General features: G+C 43.0%; 1 protein-coding gene across 5 annotated transcripts; it reads left to right on the top strand.

Moving 5' to 3' along the window:
* Positions 1 to 7,735: 7,735 nt before the first annotated feature.
* LOC147887932 (pentatricopeptide repeat-containing protein At3g57430, chloroplastic-like) lies at positions 7,736 to 12,600 on the top strand. Of its 5 annotated transcripts, none has more exons than XR_015543103.1 (2): positions 7,736 to 11,628; positions 11,740 to 12,600. XR_015543103.1 is itself a non-coding variant. In XM_087393435.1 (2 exons), the coding sequence occupies exons 1-2, from the start codon at positions 7,865 to 7,867 to the stop codon at positions 11,045 to 11,047; spliced, it is 2,946 nt and encodes a 981-aa protein (XP_087249561.1). In that variant the 5' UTR covers positions 7,736 to 7,864; the 3' UTR covers positions 11,048 to 12,600. The 5 variants fall into 5 exon arrangements, 3 of the variants coding, with proteins under 3 accessions (XP_087249561.1, XP_087249562.1, XP_087249563.1); XR_015543104.1 differs by having other exon boundaries at positions 7,736 to 11,633; XM_087393435.1 differs by having other exon boundaries at positions 7,736 to 8,096; positions 8,334 to 12,600.
* The last annotated feature ends 2,275 nt before the right edge of the window (positions 12,601 to 14,875 follow it).

Here is a 14,875-nt window from a genome sequence, read left to right as displayed (position 1 = left end):
CTTGATGGCAACAACCTCTCCATGAAGGTGGAGCTGGATGATATAGAGCAAAGGCCATGGATCTACATAAACCACAAACATAAAGCTCACTAAAAGCTAAGATAGACATCTAACCTAATAATCATCTTAGCTACTTTAATTAGATGTAAGGCCTTTGCGATACTGAAAGAAGAAAGCAAAAGACGTCCGAAGACTTCTAGGAGGGAGAAAGCAATCAACTAGCCAAGTCGTAGTAGCTTAAGCATTTCTTTAAAGTTACAAGATCTTATTTCTATTTAAAGGCAACCAATCTAGGAGGGAGCTAGGTAAAGCATCTCTTTACAACTTACAAGATCTTATTTCTAATTCCTTCTACTTGATACCATCCAATCTGGGAGGGAGAAAGAAATCAAGGAGGAATCTCATTCCTTTACAGGTAAATCTAATTCAAAGGCCCATCCAATAGTCCCTTCGACCAAGTTTCGAGTTCTTAAAGATCTTATTTCTAATTTGTTCTAGTTAAAGGCCCATCCAATAGTCCTTTCGATCAAGTCTCCCGGCCAGCAAAATAATAAACGAAAGCCAAACCATTGCCACATAAGCAAACATCATTACAAATGGGACAGTGTATGGAGTTGTGGAGCCCCTTGAATCATCTCCACAGGTCTTCCATAACATGAAGAGTGTGATGCCGGGTAGGAGAAAAATGGACAAGAAGAAGATGCACAGAAGAAACCTTGGAATTAACGTCCCTAGCAGCATGCTCGCTTGCAGAAGCCAAGGAACCAGACATGAATCAGCACTATCCAATGCTGATACTACTGCTTCCATGTCCGGTCTCAGCTTTGGGTCCTCTTGCGTGCATAGCCCGATCACATCCAATGCTTTCGAGGCTTGCAGCATCGATCTCGCTGACCTTCTCACGCTGTCTCTCAGTCTCGGATCCACTTCTCTTACCTCCATTCTTAGCAGAAAAATCCACGTAAATCCAAAGATTAGTCCCAGCCTTTGCCTGAAGCGTAGCCGAAGGCCCTGCATCCAGCCTCAGTTACCGAAGTCTAGCGACTTGGGCAAGTTGCGAATCTCGCTCACGTTTTGCTTTCCAGAAATGAGAGCTTGCCGTAGCTGTACACGTCTGCTTTCACTGAGATATCAAACTGCCTGACCTCTGGAGCCATGTATCCCAATGTACCGCGCAAATACCCGGCCTCCTTTTCGCTCAGGCTTCCCCCTTGGCTTGCCAAGAGAAGCGCGAGTCCGAAATCAGCAATGTATGCTTCGTAGTTCTGCTCATCGTATAGTACGTTTCCGGGCTAGATGTCACAGTGTATCATAGGATTCCTGGCACCAACATGCAAATAAGCCAGTCCCGCAGTAACCCCCCGAGCGATCTGATATCGTGCTTTAGGCAGAAACCCAACAATGGGACGATGTTCCTATGGTTCACAGCTCCGGTATTTCGGATCTCTCGTTCAAAATCTTCCCTCTCCGTGGGTATGCTCCACGCTGCCTGCGGTAATCTCTTCACGGCCACTTGCTTTTCTTCAATGCAACCGCCAAATACCTCCCCGTTGGATCCGGGCCCAAGAATTCTCGTTGAATCAAACCCATGGTCGCCTCAGAAAGAGATTGTAGGCTGAACGCTGTAAAATTGATCACATGAGCAGACGTGGAGGGGGGAATGCTCGTCTTAATACTTGAAAGAACACTGCGAACAGGGCTGTTATTTCGGCTGCGATCAGGATCGGGTTGCATTTCTATGGTTTGATCTGTTTGAAGCACACCAACGCCTTGCATATTGGACTCGTGAAGTTTGAGCAGAGCCGAAGCCCAAGATTGCAGATCCAAGTCGTTGCAGACTCTATATCTACAGGACTCACATATACTTTCGAAAGTCCTCTCATCAATAGTCATTGTCCTCTCATCAAAAGTCATTGCAGTCGCCCAATCCTCCTCTACACTAGATTCAACTCCATGTGAGAATTGGACCTCAAGGTTCCTAGCGTCGTGGCTGAGGCCGGTGTGTTTGTGTGTGTGAGTGTGCATGACTTCAACCCCTGGCTAGGCCTTGGCGGCACCGCAATACAAAAAAAAATCCATGTGAGAATCGTCACTTTATGGGTTTTGTAATTATCTTATGCATATGTAGTCCAAGTAAATAGTTGTCACTTCTTTGGATTCCAAGATCATGTTTAGATTTCCCATGGTTGAGGTCATGTTTACATATGCCATGGTAGTGATAACTTCTTTCGATTGCATGGTCATGTTTATTGGTTAAGGTCATGTTTAAATATGCCATGGTTAAGGTCATGCTTAGATATCCATGTTTTTTTCCACTGTTGTGGTGTTTTTCTTGGGATATCAATTTGGAAGTCTAAGCATAATGATTTCGATGGCAATGTTAATGCAAGAAAGTATCTTATATATGTAATTGTAAAGAGTTTATTGTGTTTGTGGGTCATCAATAAATACTGCTTATAATGGAGTATTCTTTAAGTTTTGAAATGATAGTAATTTGCATGCCTATGTCTTTAAGTAGTTAAATGCTATTGATCCACTGATCGAAATGCAAGTTTTTAAGCCATAGAATTTGCTCAATAATCTGTATTAATATATTGGTTTTTAAAACATAGAATTTGTTCTGACTTTGAAGCCTTTTAGTCTACATGGTAGCAATCATGTATATTAGTCTATTACAAGCATATTGCATGAGATTCAAATTATTAGATTGTGTGATTTTTATGTCTATGACTTATTTAAGTAGTAATCTTGTGCATATGGCCTATATTAGCAAGTTGTTAGGGTTTTTATTAGAGAATTTATTTTTGTGTAGGTTCAATTTCCATTGTTATATATATTTGCATTGCTCCATGAACATAACAAGCTATTACAAACTATTCATTCTTTTAAGACGTTCAAGTATGTACAGGTTCAAGTACTAGTTTTAGCTATTCGTTCGTTTGGGAGGTTCAAGCATGTACATGTTTCAATTTTGGCACTAGAAAAAGAGATATATGCAAGACCATGTGAAGGCTTTCTAGTGAGATTACCATCTTTAAGTAGTGATTGTGTGCATAAGGGCTATAGTTTCAATTTGCATTTTTATGTAATCTTTGCATTACTTTATGAACATAAGAATTTGTTGCAAATTGTTTCTTCTTTTGAGTGGTTCAAGGATGTATAGTTTTTAACTTTGATGCTGGAAAAGTCTATAGAAAATATTTTTTGAAGGATTGGATCTAAAGCCTCTCTTTAGTCCTATGCCAATTGGTACACATCAAAACAAATGAATGATGATGCACACAGAAGATCTATGCTGGATTCAAAACAAAATATCACACCAAACTAGTTTTTTGATGACACACACCTCATCAAGGAGCTTCAACCACTATTGCTAGAATGTGTAGTAGCACTAATTGGCTACAATTATGAAGAGATGATGTGGATGCTACATGCCTCCAATGAGGGCATTAGTGGTGGGATCCTTCTACTCACTCAAACTAATTGCACCTCTCTTGCTACGTTGACCCGCCTTGCAAATGGTTCTCACCACATGATTACTTCATGTCACTACAATGTCTAGTCATCTTGCTCCTACTACATTACTACATTATGTCATTGTAGCATCTTGGCTCTAGGCTCGACTATGTTATTCAACTACATTATGTCACTATATCATCTTGATTACTTCACATTGCTTATCCTAATCTCTCTAGTAGCACCCTAACAAAAACTTGTGTCTCCTTACGAAGCACGTTTGTTCCCTCTTGTTGTTTTAGTCAATGATGCATGCCTTAATTTACCCCCAACAATAATGGTGATTACCCCTAGGTAGTTTACTCCAAACGGATGCCTCAATGTCTTAGAACTGCACGTTTCTAGCCACGTGTCTTCCACTGTTGGCCACTATGATAGCCGTGTGCATTAATGTCACCACATCACCACGTTTCACCCTCTGCTAGCTGCCACGTTTTTCGCGCGCACATTAATGTCACCACATCACTTCTGGCACTGAATGCCACGTCTTTCGTGCGCATAGTAGCTTCATCCGCTTTTGCACTCTGTACCCTATGTGGCCCATGATATGCCTGCCCACGTGTGCATTGCACCTGCAATGAGTCTTCCACTTGGCATCCCCGCGCTGTTCTCTATCTCTATTGTAGTGCCCCTCGCCACGTGGTGACTTCGCAGTCCCCCGAACCTCCTCCAAGCCTCCGAACCTCCCCCAAACCTCTGAACCTCCGTTGTTCCTCGTTCCAAACCTCCACGAACCTCCACTTCAAAACCTCTCCTTAAATAATATCGAGAAGAGATGTACAATTAGGATGTCTGTGCATGACCCCCCTCCTCTTACTCTCTCCCAACTTCACCAAACATTGTATTAGAGGCCATGGCTCCTTATGCTTACACCTACTGTAATTATAGTGTTGTTGACATTGTATGCTAAGAGGAGATCTATATTGTTACTTTTTCCAACGTTCTAATCTAAACTATCTAGCTCATGTTACATTGGTTTAAAGTATTTAGCTTCTTGTATTTCCAGAAATTTCATCAATTTGACGATGAGCGTGAGTGCCATATTGGGAATAGAGCTTACCATTGGAAGAGCAGATCTCTCCTCTCTTGCCCGATTAATTGCCAAGTCTATATTTTTTTACTTTTCTTTGTTTTATAGGAGACCTCACATGGAGGTCTCTCTTGGCCTTTGAAACACTCAAGGCTTGACAACCTTCATATATTTGATGGGACTTATACTACTATCATTATATTTGATGGCACTTGCAATGCCATGTGTTGGAGTTTATCTAGTTTTGGCACTCCCTCGTGGGGAGGTATAGGTGATCACAAGGTTTATGTTGGGCACATCTATTGGATGTGGGCTCTAGTTCATGGTTGGTTGAAGCAATGTCCATAAAAGAGTTGTTTTGTGATTTGTGACATGAGCGGGCGGTTGGTTAGTGCATGAGAGACATGTGGTAATGAAACCCTACAACGGCTGGCTCCTACTGAGTCACATGGAAGGCGATTCAGAGCTTTCCTTTTCGGTCTTGGTTCTGTGCAGACATGCTAGTCACTACAACACACATGAGCATCGGCAAAGAAGACTACTGCGAAGTCGCCAGGCTCAGAAAGTTGACTGGAGACCTTGTTTAAGCATTAGAGTCACCTCAACTGAGTTTTGTTGTAGGGTCCTTACGTGGTGAGTCGGTTAATGTGTCATTGTAAGCAGCAAGACCTGTAGGTATTAGCTACTAGTCCAATATAATAAATTGTCAATTTAGGGTCAAAGTATTTCTCTCTGTTATGCGCAATCAATTTCATATGTGTGATATGAGTAGCCAGTAGCAATATATGATATTGCATGTGTTTAACCTTGAGAGTTCATTTGGGAATGACAACATAGCTTACTTCAATGCCAACAATTGGTATCAGAGGTCTAGGTTGTGAGGGCCAGTGAGAAATTGAAGGTTTGTGAGGATCATGTAGTTCATGCACCTGTGAGGTTTTGAGAGCAGAATCGAGAGGTCTTGAGAAGGTTTGTTTAGATTACTAGCTGCCTATGGGTTTTAAGAATTGGCAAAGTTTACGAATGGACATCATGAAGAAGGGAAAGATTCTAATAGCAGTATCATCAAATTTAATGGTCATAACTTCCCATCCTAGCAGCTGGCAACAACATTGTAGCTGATGTAGAAGGGCTTATGGGGTTTGGTTGATGGAATAGATAAAAGACCAAAAAGTGAATGGGATGTGGTGGCATGGATTCAACGCAATGACAAAGCGATAGGTTTGATTGGCAGAGCTCTAAGGACATAATATTTTCATCACATGGGTGGAGGGAAAACCACAGCATAGAATTGGCGCATACTTGAGATGTTGTTTGGTATCCGGATGAAGCATTCCAAAGCCATGTTGAAACAAGAATTGCTCAATTTATAGATGGATGAGATAGAGAGTCTTGGAATTTGGTTTACATTGAACAGCTTGTCCTATTTTCCATTGGAGGTGACCTTTATGCGTTCTTCTTCATGAAGCATCTACATTGCCTTTGGTAAACACTTTACATAAGGGAACTTGTTCTCCTTAGTGTAGTGAATTTCTTTAATAACCCCCTTATGCCTATGGTTTTGGATAGTCCTAAGAGGCAACATCATGTGGAGACAAAATTATCCATATACCACAACCAACAAGAGCTTTAGGGCATGCATGGTTTGCTATATGGGAGGTGCCATCAATTATGGGAGGTGGCAACGATATGGTTCTACTCTAGATGGTGGCACGAGGAGGAGCAACTAATGCACGCCTACTAAACCATCTTAATTTAGTCATACCACAATTTACATGAATATGAGGGCACTAGAGCACATGATGGTAGATCGATCCAAGGATAACTATTGTAGCATGTCATTACATGGTTAGTTTCACAGCTAGATGGTTTGATGGGACTTGGATTCTAGGTGGGAAGCCATGATTCTACCGCAGGCCAACATCTGCATGCTACCATTTTGCAATGACATTTGTTTGCACAGTGCACATCTCAATGGATGTTGCTTCTTCGGTGCCACATCAGAAGGTGTGTGGGGGCGGAATGAGGATTGGAAACGGTTGAGGAGAAAGAAAGAAAGTAAATTATAGTCTATGAAAAGATGGAACGATCTATGAGACTAAAGAAATTACAATCAGTGAAGGACTGAGAATACATCCTAGTATCCTAGAAGACTTATGTATTACATCAGTTATGGACAGGGTGTCTCCACATCTATGTTGGTGTCTTAGGCAATTTGAAATCTTTTATCAGAGCCCTTCATGATATATTGCCCACTTGCCATTCTTTTGTGCTTCTTGTACCTTCTGAAGTTCATTAGCCTTCATCTTAAGTTGTTGAGGGCTAAGGGGGGCTATACACATCTTCGTGGCTTTCAAGGCTTTAGTTTGGTGAATGATTGCCAACCTATCCTCTTGTCCCCTGAATGTGACGAATGTTTTGTGGTGTACGGTGGAGTGCCTCAACTACTGCCTTGTCCATTGGCATGGCATTCACTATATTATGAGAGCGAGAGTGTGCAAGTGAAAGGGCTAGCAACGTTACTAGGGGAACAGTGTGCAAGAATGGAGAGCACTGGCATCTGTTTTGGCATGCTATACTTGAGGTGAGTGAATGGATACTAGGAAGGCCCAAGTAGAAAGTAGTATGTGGAACTGTTCATAGGGACTATTTCCACAAAGCTCGGTTGTGCCCACAGAGGTGGCCGGTCCAAACACCTCATCGGTTCACGTGCCATTCCTCATGGTGGGTGCAAGTTTCCATATGGGCACCTAGGGTGGTCGTTTGAATCCACCGATCCCGTGGCCCATTTGTTTGGGCACCGGGGTGCTCAATTGGCTCCTTTCCTGCCCCCTGCTCCTTGCTCTGGCACCTGTGCTTGGCACCCCTGATGTGAGAGGCTGTCAAGCCACCCCCCATGCACATAAATCCTCGCATTGTGCTTGCTCTCAGTGTGGGAAGAGGGAGTGTTGGTCCTGGTGGGGGAACAGAGTGTGGGAATGGAGAGTTGGCGCATGCAGTTACTGAGGTGAGGGAATGGCCGTGAAGCCCTGGTGCGCAAACTGTTTTGCTAGTGGTGGCCGTCAAGCCATGCGCCACGCACCTGACGTGCTCAAATCCTCACACCCACACGGCAAGTGCTTGGTGTGGGAGACAAGATGGGTCGTGGTGGGGGAACAATATGTGGGAATGCGGGGAGCCGGCGACCGTTCCGGCATGAGGTATGGAGGTGAGGGAATGGCCATGAGGAGCAAGTAGAAAGTAGAATGTGGAGCTGTTGGAGCTCTCTTCGTCCTCGTTGAAGATGGCCTTCTTGCTCATCTCGCAGACGATCATGCCATGGTCTTCGGAAGCAGACCTCTTCGGCTCCTGCTTCAGAGCTCCTTCTGCACATCCCTGTCTCGTTCAATCTCTCCCATTCTCCTGTCTTCAGAATGCGTCCATAGCCTTCTCTTGCCACCCCCCCCGGAAGAAGACGCATCACTTCATCCCTGCAGTTTTCTTCACAGACAAGGCAAAGCATGCAACCAGACGGATGAGAAATCATCGTTCGATGATGACCCAACTCCAAGTAAGGTTACCTCTGCTTATTGTACCTCTGTTTTACGGCAGTGTATGAGCTCCAAGTTTCTCTCACGGGGCCAGCAAGTCCATGCTGACGTTATCAAAGGTGGACTCGAGAAGGATACGTTGTTGTTGAATCTTGTCGTACAGATGTATGGCAAGTGTGGAGGTCTTCAAGATGCGCGTGCCACATTTGAGCGAATGCACAGACGGAATGTTTTCTCATGGACTATTATGATTGCAGCTTATGCCCAGCATGGGCAAGGCAAAGAGGCCCTCGAACTTTTCAGGCAAATGCAGCCAGATGGTGTGACGCCTAACGAAGTGACTTTTGTAACCATTGTTTCTGTGTGCTCTGACTTGGCAGATTTAGCTGAAGGTAAACTAGTGCATTCCTACATTGAGGCCAGTCCGTTCAAGTCAGTTATTAGCGTTGGGAATGCTCTGGTTAATATGTATGACAGATGTGGAAGTATACTAGATGCATACATGACGTTTGAAAAAATGCCAGAACGCAATGTTATATCTTGGAATGCCATGATTGCATCATTTGCTCACCATGGGCAGGGTACGAAGGCGCTCCAGCTCTTTCAACAGATGCACGAAGAAGATGTCATCCCAGACAATGTTACCTTCATCAACATCCTCGAAGTATTTGCCAGCCAGATAGCCATACCGGAAGGCAAGAGGATGCATGCATACATAGCGGTGAGTGGGTTTGAGCCAGATGTCGTTGTGGGGACTGCTATTGTCAGTATGTACAGTAAGTGTGGTAGCATAGACGGTGCATGGAGGATGTTCAGTCAAATGTCTGATCGGAACACTGTCTCCTGGAATGCTCTGCTTGCCGCAATGGAGAAGCATGGGCAGGGAACTGAGGCAATTCAGCTTTTCCAGCAAATGGAGTTGGAAGGACTGGTTCCAGACAAAATCACCTACGTCACTATCTTTTCTGCCTGTGCCATACAAGCAGGCCTAGCTGAAGGCAAACGCATGCATGCATGCATATTGTATTCGGGATTCCACTGGGATGTGATTGTGTGGAATGCCCTTGTCAATATGTATAGCAAATGTGGTAGTCTAGAGGATGCTTTGAGGGTGTTTGAGGAAACACCTAAGAAAGATGTGGTTTCTTGGAATGCTATAATTGCAGCACATGTCCAGCATGAGCAGGGGCAGGCTGCCCTTCAAGTATTCCGACAAATGCAATTGGAAAGTGTGATGCCAGGCAAGGTTACCCTTGTCAGCGCAGTCGATGCCTGTGCTAGTAAGGCAAACATAGCTGAAGGTAAACGATTGCATGCCTGCATTATAAGCAGTGGATTGGAAGCAGATATTGTTGAAGGGAACGCCCTTGTCAACATGTATGGGAAGTGTGGCAGTGTTGGGGATGCACGGAAGATGTTTGACAAGATGTCCAAGCGGAATGTGATCTCATGGACAGCCATGGCTGCAGTTTATGCCCAACATGGCCATGGCAAGGAGGCCCTTCGTCTGTTTGAACAAATGCAGATTGAAGGTGTGATACCAAACAACATTACTTTTGCTAGCATACTTGATGCATGTGCTAGTCAATCAGCTCTTGCTGAAGGCAAGGAGATGCACAGTCATGCTCGGGTCAGGGGAATTGAAACTGATCTCGTGGTAGGGAATGCTCTTGTCAATATGTACAGTAAGTGTCATAGTCTAGAAGAGGCACGGAGGATTTTTGACATTATGCCTGAACGGGATGTGATCTCTTGGACTGCCATGGCTGCAGCATATGCACAGCATGGACACGGAGAGGAGGCCCTCCAGCTCTTTCAACAGATGCAGAAAGATAATGTGAACCCGAACAAGGTCACCTTTATCAGCCTCCTTGACGCATTTGCCAGCCATGCAGCTCTTGCTGAAGGCCAGTCAATTCATTCTTGCATTAATGGAAGCAAATTAGAATCAGATATTGAAGTGGGAAATGCTGTGGTCAGCATGTATGGTAAATGTGGCAGCCTGGACAATGCAAGGAAAACGTTTGACAAAATGCCTCAACGAAATGTTGTATCCTGGACTACCATGATTGCAACATATGCCCAGCATGGGCTGGGCAAGAAGGCTTTCAAGCTTTATCAACGGATGCAGCTGGAAGGCATATTGCCAAATAAGGTTACTTTTGTAAATGTTCTTTTTGCATGCAGCCATGCTGGCCTCGTAAATGAGGGCAGTGACTGCTTTGATTCTATGAGTCGAGATTACGGCATTACACCTGGAGTGGAGCATTATAACTGCATGATTGATCTATTTTGCAGAGCAGGCAAGCTCAATGAAGGACAGAATATGATCAGCAAGATGCCAATGAGACCCACAGCAGCATCATGGATGACACTGCTAAGTGCCTGCAGAACGCTGCTAGATGTGGAGCAAGCTATGTGTGCAGCAGAGCATGTTTTTGAACTACATCCAGAAAATGCAACGCCATATGTGCTGCTATCTAACATCCTTGCTGCAGCTGGCAGGCATGATGATGCATTACAAGTGAGAGAAATGATGGTCAAAAAGGGGCTAAAGAAGCTGCCAGGTTGCAGCTCCATAGTGGTCAAGAGTAAGGTACACAAGTTTTGGGCAGGGGATAAGACACATCCACAGACGAAAGGAATCCATGCTGAGTTAAAGAGGTTGACTGACGAGATGAAGCAGGCAGGGTATATACCAGAGACGAAGATGGTTCTGCAACATTTGGAAGAGGAAGAGAAGGAACATGTGCTGAGCTACCACAGTGAGAAGTTGGCCATTGCCTTTGGACTCATTAGTACCCCTGCTAGTTCACCTCTAATTATCATTAAAAATCTTCGTGTATGCCCTGATTGTCACTCAGCCACCAAGTTCATCTCCAAGATCACTCGCCGAGACATTGTGGTCAGAGACAATAACCGCTTTCATCACTTCAAGAACGGGATGTGCTCATGTTCAGACTATTGGTGATATTTTTCAAGTGTAAATATATCAGTCTTGGCACATTGTCTTGAGTGAATATGACGCAGGTCATGGCTTCAGAGCTTGAACTTTGTTTACTCTGGGTTTGGGCTCAGCTACCCCATGCCCCAGGGCCTGTTTCAGAGCCACTCTGTCAGCTTGAATCTTTCAGTTGGTTACAGTTTGTATGAGGATTGGTCTCTATGAATCTTTGAAGCTTATCTGGTTGAGGATTTACTTCTCAGAGGTGGAGTTCTCAGAGGTTGAGCTTTGAAACATGTTGAGTGTGAATCCGGTGGATATATTGCACGAACCCTTTTGCTTCGACTTGATGGATTGAGAGATATATATTGGTTTCATGAAAGAAGAGACATGTCAATTTCTAGGTTGGACAAATTGCTATGACATGCACATGATTGGGACGGCTTGAGAGCTGTTCGTCAATAACTGTGTAGCTTGAAGCATGTTTGAGCTCTAATTACAGCAGATTGTCTGTGTGCTCTTTGAGCCTGAAAATTGCAAAAGTAAATTGTGAACAGTGATAAGCTGCACGGGGGCTATTCTGTCCAGTTTTTGGGTGTGTTTCGAAGGTGCGGTATGTTCTTCCGCCAAGAATCCTTTCCTTCCTCTATTTATCCTTTCATTATAGCCTGGTCTAGCTTCTATTCTCTCACCATGGCCTCTTCTTCAAATGCCCACAGGTTCCTATGGAGGGAGTGCAGCATGACGAAGCTCCCCTTGGCAGCCACCACTATGTGAGTCAATTGTGGCCCAGGTATTGTCTCCAATGTTGTACACTTATCAGACAGTAGTCTATTTGCCACATCAGCAGTTACAACAACTTCAGCAGTTGGCTATTCCTGCTGTACTGCAAGGGGATCCTCTCTTCTCTTCTGAACCTTTTGCAAGGGAGAAGGATGAGAAGCCGGAGTATGCATAGTTGTGGCTTAAATGTTTGGGTGCACGCTTCTCATTGATGAATTATCCAGAGGTTCATCAAGTTACTGCAGTGAAAGCCTAATTGTGTGACAAAAATGGTTCCAAGAGCTAATGAGGACTTCCAAGGTGTCTCACATGGGCTGAATTCGAAGTTAAATTCACAGAACAAATCTCAAAAGAGTTTGAATTTGAATCATTTTTCAAGCTAAAGAGACTTATTGTAGAAGGTAAGCTTATACTAATGTATCTCCTCTTGCAATGTAAGTTTCCCACGTTTTTTCGATCAGTTGTGGTGTTATTCTATTACAATAGTCTCTTGCAAGAGTATGAGAATGAGGTACATCGGAAGAGTATCACATCCATAGAGGATGTGAACACCATTGCCTCTTGAGGCGATATATGTATACTAGGAGGGAAGCTTGGAGGGCAGCTACAAGGACCGTTAGAAGAAGAACTGCACCAAGCAACCATGTCACGAGGCCCCATACCACTTCATCTTTTGTCGCTAGTATTTCTCAAAAGTAGCTGCAAAAGGATTCAGATGAAGGTTCTAAGGATAAGGAGCAATCCCATTGCTTCCAGTGCCATAAGGCAGGGCACTCGAAGCAATGGTTAATTTTGTAATCCACGTGTTAAGAATAAAGACAAGCGGCTTTTATATTTTGCATGATTATGCTGTCTTCATTATTTTGTAATTCAATGGAATAAGTAAACTTGATTCAGTGGTTCACTTATGCTTTATAAATTCTAAAATTTGAACTATTTCATGTTTAGCAGAAAACAGTTTAAGTCGAAAATGTATTTTCTTTTGTACATCAATGTAGTGTAATCTTTTATAATTTTAGTATTTAATATAAACAATAATCCAAAATACTCATCACCAAGTATTCTTCACAAATGGCTCATTCCATGGACTTAAACTGTTGTCTAGAATCCACTAGACAACATTTCAAGTCGAAAATGTATTTTCTTTTGTACATCAATGTAGTGTAATCTTTTATAATTTTAGTATTTAATATAAACAATAATCCAAAATACTCATCACCAAGTATTCTTCACAAATGGCTCATTCCATGGACTTGAAATGTTGTCTAGTGGATTCTAGAGTAAGATTGTGGATTCAATCTAGGCTATATTACCCAATGTTAGTGTCTCACGTAGACCTTTATATCATGCTAAGATTTCATATTCTAAAGCTTCTATGAACGTGCATGCTTGATGTTAATTGGATTCTGAATAGTCACAAGTACTTTTCTTAAGGTTGGGCTGAATTTGCAAATGTGTTTCTTTCTGAATCACCTTATGGAATATCATCTTAGAGGAGCATGGATTCAAACAGCTTTCAAGCAATTGTATATGCCGCGTCTCAAGGAAGTAGATGAGATGGCTTGGTAATTATCTGAATATGTTCGTTTGGGACATATGCACCCCAGTAAATCCCCTTGGAAAGCTTTTGGTAGTGAAAAAGGATTGTATCATGTAAATGTGCGTGGACTATTCAAGTCTCAATAAGGTGATTGTTATAAATAAATATCCTCGATCTTGGATGGATGACCTCATAGATTGTGTGCATGGTGCAATCTAATTTACGAAGTTCAATCTTCCTATGGGGTACCATTACATCTATATCAGGAAACAAGATGTCCCAAAAATGAGGTCTTGTACACGTTATATCAGTTATGAGTTCCTAAATTCGATTAAAAATGTAGAGAGAGATGGCTATAGAGAAATCCTCACCAATTAAGCACTTCATACAAGTTTAACTCACAAATACTCAGAGAAAACAATCATCCTGAATTGGATTTTATTACAGCACACAGGCTGCCATGTGGGCAGCACCTCTACGAGCTTACCTGGCAGTTTGGAGCTGTCATGGTGGATTGCTACTAGATGGAAGAGCCATGTGTTATGCAGGAGCCTCATGGGAGTGCTTGGAGCTGATTTGTTAGGCAGATGCTGTATGGAACTGAAGCGATTAAATGATTCTGTCATTCTAATCTTTTTGGAGAGGACAGAGCCTGAGAGCTGTAAGAAGGGGCTGAATTCACACATGAAGAATAAGACTTGGGACTTGGTTTCTTTGCCACATGAAAAGAAAGCATTGCCATGTAAATGGGTCTACAAGAAGGTCACAAGTGATGATGTGCCTAAGTAAAAGGCCCGTTTGGTTGCTAAAGGGTTCAAGCAAGAGAAGGGTGTGAACTTTGATGAGATCTTCTCTTCGGTTGTGAAGATGATCACACTTAGATGTGTACTTGGACTTGTGCCAAATGGATGTCAAGACGGCTTTCTTGCATGGGGATCTGCATGAGGAAATTTACATGGTACAGCCGGAAGGCTTTGAAGAAAAGGGAAAGAACATTTGGTTTGCAAGCTAAAAAAGAGTCTCTATGACCTTAAGCAAGTGCCTAGAGAAGGGTATCTGAAGTTTGATGCTTTCATTCAGTCCCAAGGTTTCAGAAGGAGTGAAATTGATCACTGTCTCTACACTAAAATGGCTAAGGATAATAGCCTGAAACTTCTGGCACTTTATGTGGATGATATGCTATTAGCTAGGATGAATTGAAGGCCAAGTTGCAAGAGGCCTTTGACATGAAGGATTTGGGACCTGCAGGTCATATTCTTGGTGTGCGTATTATGCGTGACCGGAGTAAGAATCTCCTTTTTCTTTCACAGAAGGAATATGTAACAAAAGTATTAGAGCTTTCAATATGGAGGGGGGGAAGGCAGTAAGTAGTACTCCATTGCCTCCATATGTGAAACTGCATCAGACAGATCATCCCAAATCAAATGAGGAGAGGGCCATGATGGCCAAGGTTCCTTATGCATCAACGGTTGGGAGTCTTATATAGGCTATGATAGCTACTAGATCGGACATTGCATTTGTAGTGAGAGTTG

Source organism: Dipteris shenzhenensis, chromosome 22, assembly GCF_047967505.1.
Source record: "Dipteris shenzhenensis isolate YYH24624 ecotype China chromosome 22, Dip_SZ_1.0, whole genome shotgun sequence".
Taxonomy (NCBI): Eukaryota; Viridiplantae; Streptophyta; class Polypodiopsida; order Gleicheniales; family Dipteridaceae; genus Dipteris; species Dipteris shenzhenensis.
The sequence above is the reverse complement of the archived record's forward strand: the minus strand, read 5'-3'. Positions and strand labels throughout refer to the sequence as shown.

Excerpts from the sequence above, each read along its gene's own strand:
- LOC147887932 (XM_087393435.1), top strand. The coding sequence starts at position 7,865 with ATGGTCTTCGGAAGCAGACCTCTTCGGCTCCTGCTTCAGAGCTCCTTC. Across the intron at positions 8,097-8,333 it reads CGATGATGACCCAACTCCAA|CTTATGCCCAGCATGGGCAA; the intron begins GTAAGGTTACCT and ends TTATGATTGCAG.